Source organism: Protopterus annectens, chromosome 10.part0 (genome assembly GCF_019279795.1).
Source record: "Protopterus annectens isolate FY-2018-M chromosome 10.part0, PAN1.0, whole genome shotgun sequence".
NCBI classification, from domain to species: domain Eukaryota; kingdom Metazoa; phylum Chordata; order Ceratodontiformes; family Protopteridae; genus Protopterus; species Protopterus annectens.
In genome coordinates, this window is record NC_056744.1 from 1,505,332,637 (window position 1) to 1,505,343,309 (window position 10,673).

Sequence of the window (10,673 nt, forward strand, 5' to 3'; positions counted from 1 at the left end):
TTATTCATTCTTATTTTCTTAGAAGGTTTCCATATTGTTATTCCATATTCAAGTTTGGGTCTAATGTAACTAACAAACAATGACTTCATCATTTCTGATTTTCCTAGACTTTAACACTGTATAGTTCTATAACTATCATTAACCAATTGGTTGGTATGATTACAAAAACTCAAAGCTGCATCTAGCCATATACCCAGGTCCTTAAATGAATCTACAGTTTCAATCACTGTATACTGTATTAAATATTCACCTTTCAATTTATGTCTCCCAAATCTCATGTGCTTAGTTTTTATGTATTTATCAGCATATTAGTATCCTGTTCCCAAATAGTAAATTTAGTCAAATTCTTTTGCAGACATTCCTTATCTGTACCACATGTAATCAGTTTACCCAATTTCAGGTCATCTGCATATAGACTGTAGAACACCTCAGATGAAAAAGTTAAGTCTGAAAGATACATTCTAAACAAGGAAGGGTCTAGGTTAGAGCCCTGTGGGGCACCCTGTCTGCAACCAAGAATGTCACCTGTCCAGTTGCTGTATGATACTTGCCATGTCCTATTTGTAAGCCATGCAGCTGTCCATCTTATCTAGAGTGCATCAATGTCTAGTTGTTCTAATTTATTGATCAGTGTTTTGTGTATGACCCTGTCAAATGCTGAAGTTGAATCTATATGAATTACTTCACAGCACCATGTATACGAGTCATTCAGAGAACTGAGTAATAAGATGTCTAATTTTAAAAAAGTTCTTCCTGTATTTATTTAGGTACAAAATGTTGTTGTAGAAACATGTTTGCAGTATATAAATGTCTGCAGGGGGGAAACACCCTAAAGGGTGACTGATATTCAAGGGCTATGCATAATGTGAGAAGGTCCATGTTTATGTCTAGACACATTTTTTTTGTCCCACGCTTTTACCATTTCAGTAATTTGTTCTACAAGTGCTGGCACCAAGTTTCTAACAAATGTTTTCTAGTGTCATATGTGCACATCTGTATATGTGGTTGCAAGTCATTTTCAACATGTAGGTGTAGTGTAAGCCAGTTATGTTGTATCTTCTAGTGAATGAACTAGAAGCTTACAGGATATGAGCTGCAATTCTTCAGTTCAGACTGGAATATGATGACTGTTCAGTGCGAGAGCAGATGAAGAGAGATTCCCCATATCGGCTTTGTCAAAATGTTTGAATATCTGACATCACCCACTAACTGAATGGAGCCTATCCTCTGGCACTATGATGTTACAGCAGGTTATTTTTAACTGGATGTGAGTTCCAGGTCTACCCTATTGTGAGGCAGTCAGGGTTTTCCCAACCAGTAATCAAGATGATTCAATGACTCCCTATTTTTGCAAAGTCTGGCTTTGGTTCATTTGTACAGGTCCACAGTCAAATACTGTACACATGAAAGATATACTGTATAGTCTGTTTTTTATGAAACAATATAATGAGAAGAAAGCCATTACAATGGAAAAATGACACTTGTTTCCCTAGTAATATCATTATGAATATTACAAAGAATGAAACAGGACAATGAAGATTTATTACTATGAGAAAAAGAGAATCTTCCTGCTGTAGTTTTGAATGAATGTCTGATACTTGTCTCTGAATAGCTTCTGCCAGTTCTTTAACTTCATTTAGTTTTTCTTCCATTTTTCCCAGAATTCCTGCTGTTTCTCCATTGAGCTGTTGGATCAGTTGACTCTCCTTGTCCTGAAGGAACGTGTGCAATTTGGCAAATTCTGATGAAATATAGTGCTCCAAACTCTGTGATTTAGCCTGGAAAAGAACAATGTTGATTTAAACCTCTGTCACAACATACATTCTGCTACATTCAGACATATACATAGACTCAGGCAGACATGCAGACTCGGCATTATTGGGAAGCTTAATCATCTTTATCTCTTATCAAGAAGTATGGCAAGATGCATTTTTTACAGAAAGATACGTCAACAAGGCTAGTAAAAAAAAAAAAAAAAAAAAAATTATGGACCAGGATCAGAAGTAGTAAATACATATACATGAAATATAGAGCATTCAAATATCTGCTATTATGGTAAGTTTATTTACCAATATGTACTATGTTCATCATTTGATCACTGCTATAGTAGCATTACCTATATGAGTAGACTATACACTGACTTGGAGGAGGAAGGATGAGGGTCAAGTAGCCCCTGGGAGATGGACCTAGCAAGGCCTGCTCTGGATCTGGAAAAGGAACCTGGTTTGTAGTGCTTTGTAAAGGTATACACAGAGGACCAAACTGCCACTTCTAGAATAGTTATTGAATAAGCCATGGTCATGGTAAAATAGGCTTTGACTCTGTCTGGAATTGCACTGTTTTGCTGGGTATAACAAATGGTAACAGCATGTGACAACCTTTTGGAGATAGTCGGTTTTGACACAGGTCACATTCTCTGTTTTCATCATAAGAAACAAACAAGTTGGTGAACATGTTTGGGTTACTTAGAAGAAAAACAACTGATCAGAATTTCTGAAGGTTTTAGTTATATCAACAGAACACTTGAGCTGTCTGTGAACATCCAAAAAATGAATAATCCTTTCTCCCTCATTTTTATGTTCTGGAAAAAAAAAAAGAACACTGAGCTAAATAGATTGGTTCAAATTAAACTCAGGTACCATTTATGAGAGCTTGTAAGTCATACATTCTCCATGCAGAGGACAACACCTTACTAATGTGTCACATAAACAAACAGCTACTAAAATTGAACTTTCAAATTAAGCGAATTTTGGATTAGAAAAAGTTATGGCCTATAGTAAATCACACATTTTGGAATCCAAAGCTTAAGACACTACATCAACATACTAATGAAGAGTGCATTCTGTGCTTCCAAATATTTCCTTCCACTAAAAAGCCAGTTACATTGTGTGCTATTGCAGAAGGGCCTTGGTACAGCATATACTGCCATCTGCAAAACGGGGATCCAGTTACTTATTAGTTGGTGTACATATCTTTAGAAAATGGGATGAAGCAAAAGCTACAAAGAATTGTACAGCAAAGTCAACAGCTTCAGCTTTATGGGCACATTCTTCCTTATTGTAGATAGGTGGCTAAGGGCTACAATTTACTAGTCAGATAATGTGCAACCTGCTTAATATTTAGGAAAGCTCTCACATATCTTACTGTTATGATATGTTTACTTACTCATCTCTAATATGTTCATTATTTGATCACTGCTTCAGTAGCTTGACCTATTAACTACTGGCTAGTTTGAGTTAAAAGGGTTATTTGCTTTATTTAAGTCACATATTTGGGCTTGTTTTCATGTGGCACACCATTGTGCACTGCGACCCAGTGGTGGTTACTGCTGGTGATTATAGATGCAAACATTTTGTTTGTTAAATTTTCCCTGTGCACTTTGCTTGTGGTCCTCCAGAGGTTTTTTTGTGTCCCTGCTCTACTGTCAGGTGGAACACTAAGCCTGTCCTCGGAGGTACCAACACACCTCTCATCCACTAGCCATTCCTAATTGTGACCTCTTTTCCTGACCATATACATTTACATAAAACCATGGATGGACAATTCTGCACAGTTTCTCACATGAGAGATGCAACTATACTAAGAACCTTGAATACATGCTGTCTAACACACCAGACAGTACATATGACAATCTTCAGGTTGCCAGCATATACATCTCACCTCCTACTCCACCCAAACCCACATCACACATACCTATATATGGGGAGGTCTTCTCCAGAAATATACCTAAACACCAGAGACCTCCAAAACACAAATACACTACACATAATACTTCCTCTGCAGAACACAATACGCATAATAGCTCATGCATCAGTGTCTCACTGTGAAGCCCTTAAGGCAAAACACAAAACAAAACATGTTATTAATAGGTGATTCCATCATGAGCTCACAGATGTCCCTCACACCAGGGTGGATAAGGAAAAGGTCACGGTCAGCTGTCTGTCAGGTGCCAGGATCCAACACATCACACGTGCACTCAAGTCTCTCAACAACAGGTACTGTTATGACTTCATCATAGTCCATGTTGGTGTGAATGATTTGAGATGTACCTCTCTGGACTATACAAAGAGAGATACGACTGAGCTCTTGGACTATGTATCTCAGGCAAAAATGTCCCTAGCCTTAAGCAGCATTTTACCTTCACCTAGGATGATGCTTCAGTATAAACAAAAAATGCTTGACTTCAATAACCGACTTTGTTTCTGATGTCATTCTAAGGGGATCCAGCATCTGTCAGCCTGGGATGATATTATCGACAGTCCTTGATGCTTTTCCAGAGATGGTCTTCATCTGTCACTCCTGGGATTTCAGCTACTGGCTAAGGCTCTTAATAACCCCATAGTGTCTTTTTAGGCAGTATCTCAAGGACAAAATTCCTGATGTGGAAACTCCATCTAAAAACAATCTCAAGATTATACTGCTAAATGCTAGGAGTCTTAACATGAAACTGCACTCACTGGAAGCAATTCTCACCTTGGAAAAAGCAGACATTTGTGTAGTCAGGGAGACCTAGTTCAAGGCTGTGGAATGCACCCCAGCCATACTGGGTTACATCTCCTTCCACATGTTCAGACCACAAACTGAAGGTGTGAAAACTAAAGGACGTGGTGTATCAATATTCATTAAAGATAAATATACCTCAAGATTGGTTAAACAGTATGAATCCCTAGAGATGCATCAGGTGCAATTAACTGTTGGTAGGACACCTATTCAATTCATTGTCAGCTACAGGACCCCCTCCATGAATCAGGACACCCACTCTGCCTATTTGGATCTACTTGAGTCTCCCAAGATACATTTGAACACCACGGTTTGTGTGACTTTAACTACTCATCCATTGACTGGGTAAATTACTTGTGCTCAAACTCACTTGCTCAAAGGTTCCTCAACTTTTTTTTAACTCCAATGCCTTGGACCCCAGAAGGGGTGCCAACATCCTGGATCTGGTGCTTACCAATATGGGGGACACTGTGAGGTGTTCTCTGGTGAGATCTGATCACAAATCAGTCTCATTTGAAGTAACTATCACACCTGACCCCCCCCCCCCCAGTAGCAATTAAACTAAAAAACTTCTCCACAGCAGATTATAACCTCTTACTGTATGGTAAAAATAGCTTCACTTCACCTCGCCCCTCAGATGGAACTGGCAACTACGGTGAGTTCTATACCAATGCTTTATACAAACACCTGTATAACTGCATTGACTTGGCCATACCTGTTAGGATCAAAACAAGCTCCTCGAGGAAGAGCAAACCTGCCTGGTGGACAACTGCCATTAACATGCTTTACAATGTCAGAAAGAAATTGCTATCTAAGAGTAAGAGGGAGAGAGCCCTAAACTGGAAACACTCCCTCCTCAGTTTAAACAAACAAATAAGACTTCTTGTGAAGTTCTCCAAAGCAAACTATGAATCCAAATTAGCTTCCTCAACTATGAACAGCCATAAGGCATTCTTTAGTTACATCCATAAACTAAAAGGAAAAATCCAGATTTGTGCCGAACTGGTAGCTAATGATACCACATATACTGAGCCTGTGGACATAACTAAACTGTTGGCTGACAGGTTCTGTGAAAACTTCACTCCCTTGTCCCCATTACACTTACCCCATGACATCCCTAATACCTGTCCCCGACCTTGTATCTCTAAAGAGCAGGTCATAAACGTCCTCTCTAAGGTCAAAAACACAGCATCTATGGGACCTGATAACATCCCAGGCTGCATCCTACATGGGCTCCAACAAGAATTAGCAACATCATTGGGTACTCTTTTCAGTCACAGTCTAAGCATCAACTTCATCTCAGCTGAATGGAAAACAGCCACCGTTATTGCCTTGCACAAAGGTGATCCTTCCACTGGGAACTATAGACATGTTAGCCTGACTAGCCTTATTTGCAAGGCCATGGAGTGAATCAACATGGACCTTATCAACAAAGATATAGGTAATCTCCAAACACTTAACCCTACTCAGTTTGCATTTGTCAAAGGGAGATCATGCTTGTTAAACCTGGTGGAATTCTTCCAGACAGCCACCAAGACCCTAGAAAATCTATGCATACAGCCTACCTGGACTTAGCCAATACATCTGACACTATCCCCCACTCAGGCATCACTGACAAACTCATCCAAATAGGTATCAATCCTTAAATTGTTAGATGGGTCACTAACTGGCTCACTGATAGAACCTATGTAGTCAAACTATGGGGATCAGTACAAGCAAAAACTAAAGGTCTGTCGCTCACAAAGTTTGTTAATGACTGCAAACTGGGAGTGGTCATAGAATCTCCAAATGATGTCAACATCCTACAAGAGGATCTTACACAAATAAATGATTGATGCCAAAGTCATGGCCTTAAACTCAATGCAAAAAATGTATTATCATCCCTTTCGGTAGGAGTAATATTCCTGCTAACTACCACATCAATAGCAACTACTTACATACACACTCAGTGGTGAGAGACCTAGGGACACAGGTTGACCGCAACCTTACATTTAATCATCACGTCTCCACAGTGATAAAAAGGGTATTCTGTATTGCTCATCTCATAAGTAAGGGTACTGTCTCCAGAAAGTTATAACCTCCCTGTACTCTTCCCTCATCGGGCCAATAATAGAGTACAATGCCTGTTTTGGTATGTACCTTTCCAAGCACCTGCAGCAACTGGAGAGACCACAAAGGTTCACCACAAGGAAAATTCAAGGTCTTCAGCATCTGTCCTATGTGGATCATCTGAAATCACTGTCACTTTATTCTGTTTCATACAAACTACTCAGAGGCAATCTCTGCCTTGGATATAAGGCAATCTCTGACTCTGCTATATTGGAAATGCTGCATATCCACAAGTCAAATGGTACATGGGTTACTCGCTCTAAAGACCTTAACCTGATATGTGACATTAATGAAACCTGCTGAAGGGAAAGATTTGTCTCCCAGAGGTTACCACACCTTTGGAACAGGCTTCCACTTCATGTCAAACAGAACACCTCATTGACCCTCTTCAAATGCAAACTGGACGATTGGATGGGTAACCATAAATTCACCCCTGAGGTTCCACCTATGTCCCTCTTGGACAGGGGCACTAGGTGCTGATCCTGGAAATAAGGGTAGAACTTAGCTAGGCTTGTAAATGCACTAGGTCTATTAGCCTATGATCCTATGATCCTATATGGATAGACTATCCTAGCTTAAACTGACTGGGAGAAGGGAGGATGGTGGTCCAGGAGTCCTGGGAGAATTATCCTAACAAAGCCTGTTCTAGACCTGGAGAAAGAATCTAGTGTGTAGTTTCTATGTAAAGATCATTTATGTAATGATGCAGGAAATTCCTTAATGATTTTTTTTTTTTAAAAATCATTCCTAATAGTACATAAACATTAGCATTAGGAACAGTAAACACAGGTTTCAAACATTTTCAGATTGCATGATACAGAGAAACACTTACAGTTGAACAAGCAATAAATATCATAAAGCATGTTACGACATCAGACAACTCACTAGTAACTAAGTTTTATTCATCAGGATTAAAGTGACAATGCAGCATACAATTCAGACAGTTTATAGAATATTTTTCATGACTGCCTTAAAGCATCAGGGATGGCTTCATAAGTATGCAGGTAAGCATTGTTATTACATTTGTATAAATGATGCTTATAAATGGTTACCACCTAATTGGAAAGATTCATGTTACATAGGTTATATAATACCACCCATCAGGCACTCTTCTGACTTACTTAATGATGCAATATGAAGTAGAGTTTGTTTGCCTTTTGGCTTTTCCTGGTAAGGGGTCACCACAGTGGAACTCCGGTCCACTAATGATTGACAGTAGATTTTTATGAAACGCAGAGGTGCCAGCTCAACAGCCAACCTTCAACGAAGGCACGCCCATTTATGCACACATGTCTTTCGAATGCTACCCAACCACGGGGAGGACATGCAGACTCCATACAGAAGGCACTCCCAAGCCCAGCCAAGAATCTAACAGGAGAACCTCTTGCTGTGAGGTAACAACGCTACCGCCGTACCACCGCGGCATGCAGTACAAAGTAGAGTAAAAAGAGGAATACATGCCCTTAGTGTAGTACATCCCTTTGGAACACTTGACACATACAATACATGCTAGTATAAACATAAGTCGAGGTGATTTTGATCTAAGTGATGGACTACTAGAAGGAGCTTGTCTTTTTCTTTTCATGGGGTTAGATAAAGCTATTTAAAGAAATCAGAAGTTTCTAAGCTGCTTGAACATTTTGCAAACAGTACTTATGAGTCTATAAGAGATAAAACACTTGAAATTACTTTTATGAGAACATTTGTTCTCCAGAATAAAATAGTATCAGATTTCTCACTTGCTTCATATGGAGCTCATGTGCATTCCTGGATTCTGAATGCTGTTCATTCATACCCGATAAGAGCAGGTCTATATCAGAAGAGCGAATGCTTAAAATAGTGAATGCTCTTCTGTCGAACTTAAAAACATGAAAGCTAACAATGCTGAACTCAAAATGTTGCTACTCTAAAAAAAATTAAAAAAAAAAATAAAGTGGGGGCACACACACACCCCCACCCCCAATTTAAATAAACCAACTCCAACCACAGTGGAGAAAACAGCAAGTCCTGAGAAAGGCCCAGCGATTTTTTTCCCTAGGAAAAAAATTGCTGCTCTGTGCCTTCGACATTGTCAGCTTTCATGGTTTTCAGTTTGACAGAAAAGCATTCTCTATTTTAAGAGTTTGCTCTTTTGATAGGAACTCAATAAGAACCAGGTTATCAAAAGTCATCCAGGGACAACAACGCAGGAGACAGACAAGACAAAAGCCGACTATCCAGAATTTTGGCTGAACTAGTTGAGCAATTGCTGTCTTATTCATCATGAAGTACATGGAATCACTATTAAAGATGTTATTAAGATGTTAAATGATTAACAGAATATAAATCATAGGGTGAGATGAAAGATTTTATATGATATATATATATATATATATATATATATATATATATATATATATATATGTATATGTATATGGCTCTTCAGCTTCCATTTTGTATTGTAGTTTCCATTTTATGTAACAAGAGTGCTGAACTTTTAAAACATAAAGGTACTTAATAATGAAAACAGAATTATTTTACTGCAACTATCACATGAACAAGTTAACTGCAGACACAGAAGCAAAATGACAAGGCAAGTACACCATAATAAAGAATTGTTACCCAGGGCATAATTTATGATGGATAGCATGTTTTATCACATCACCTTGGACTTTTAATGTCGTTTGTGAGGAAAAGAAGGTCATCTAAACATCCGAGATGAAAAATGAACACTGGACTACTGTAATTTGTTTAGTTATCTAATCAAGCTAACTTGTTCTGTTACAGGAATGAGTAACATTTTGAGTACTTTTATTCTTAATCAAAAGACATTGAAAGCTACTTGGATTTTTGTTGTTTCTCACTGATTTGTCTCTTATTAAATCATATTTAACCTCTAATGCTGCTGCGCTCCAGAAGTACTGAATTATTGAAGCATGAAGTGTGAAGAAGTCGACTGATGCATTTTTTCTTAAGTATTACATTATCTGAAATACAAGAAGATGGAGTTGAACTATATCACACAGTCAGATCATAAAAAATAAATAAATAAATACATCTAAAATGCCTGGCATTCTGTGACATCAAATACCACACTCTAATGGATCTCTTATACCTTCACATGATTAGCAGCTACACAAACCTCCAGCAACATATAAGCAAAACATATTGGAGGATAAGATTCATTACCCCAAAATTCCCCAGTCTCAGGAACAAATTTCCCCTGCATGTTAAGCAGATTGGCACCCTTGCTCCTTCAAGAATAAACCTGAATAGTGGATGGGAACTTGCAAATTCATTTCCACCTTGACACGTTTTCCTCTAATGGGAGTGGTGGATACCTCCTGAGGGTGACATTTTTCATGGTGAACATAGCCTTCGAAGTTACTTGCCTTTAAGTTCCTATAATCCTTCCCTATTATCCCATTTGTTTTCCAGAAAATGAAATAATTAGCATGCACTTTCCTATCTGGTCTACTATTGGTGAACTTAACATTCTAACTACCCTACATTTATACCTCTGCTCTTCCACTTGCCCTAGTTGATCCATGCCCTGATGCACATAACTGAGGCCCATTCCATAAGTCCATAAGCATCTCTTTGAAGTACATTGACATATCCAGTAATTAGCTCTCACAAATTTCTGTCTGTGCTTCCTCTTTATCCTCTATTCTTCTTATTCAAAATGATCCCCTTGCATCTCCCAAACAAGAACTTCTGCACCTGTATCATGTCCTCCATGAATCATCAGCATCATGTCTCTCATGAGAAAGACTTCAACTTCTTCAATCTTTGGTTAGAGGAGATCCCCCTCAATCTCACACAATGTTTGAATGACTTTCATCTCTCTTTTCAGCAGTCTGATAAGTCTCTCCCATATGGCCTACAAAACTGCATGAGGTGTGCAAGTTTTTCCCTAACCACAGCCATGTAGTAAAGGTTGTAAAATAATTACTCCTCAAAGTCCCTTGTGGTACTGTTCATGATGTAGCTATTAAACCACTGGTGGCTGGGTGGGGTGCAGCCAATATTAGGAAGGTGTTGTAGAAGTTTTTTGTGTGATACTGTATCAAAAGCCTTCGACA

At 38.6% G+C, this 10,673-nt stretch overlaps 2 protein-coding genes across 2 annotated transcripts in view; both read right to left on the reverse strand.

Annotated features, from left to right (window-relative positions):
- Window positions 1–10,673, reverse strand: part of LOC122814319 (zinc-binding protein A33-like) — a 221,170-nt gene that overhangs the window by 23,110 nt on the left and 187,387 nt on the right. The window contains exon 4 of the mRNA XM_044086905.1: window positions 1,599–1,778. Within this exon, the coding sequence (XP_043942840.1) occupies window positions 1,599–1,778 (180 nt within the window). The remainder of the gene's footprint in view (window positions 1–1,598; window positions 1,779–10,673) is intronic.
- LOC122813696 (nuclear factor 7, brain-like) overlaps window positions 624–10,673 on the reverse strand; it is a 29,817-nt gene continuing 19,767 nt past the window's right edge. The window contains exon 2 of the mRNA XM_044086150.1: window positions 624–1,778. Within this exon, the coding sequence (XP_043942085.1) occupies window positions 1,389–1,778 (390 nt within the window). The 3' untranslated portion in view covers window positions 624–1,388. The remainder of the gene's footprint in view (window positions 1,779–10,673) is intronic.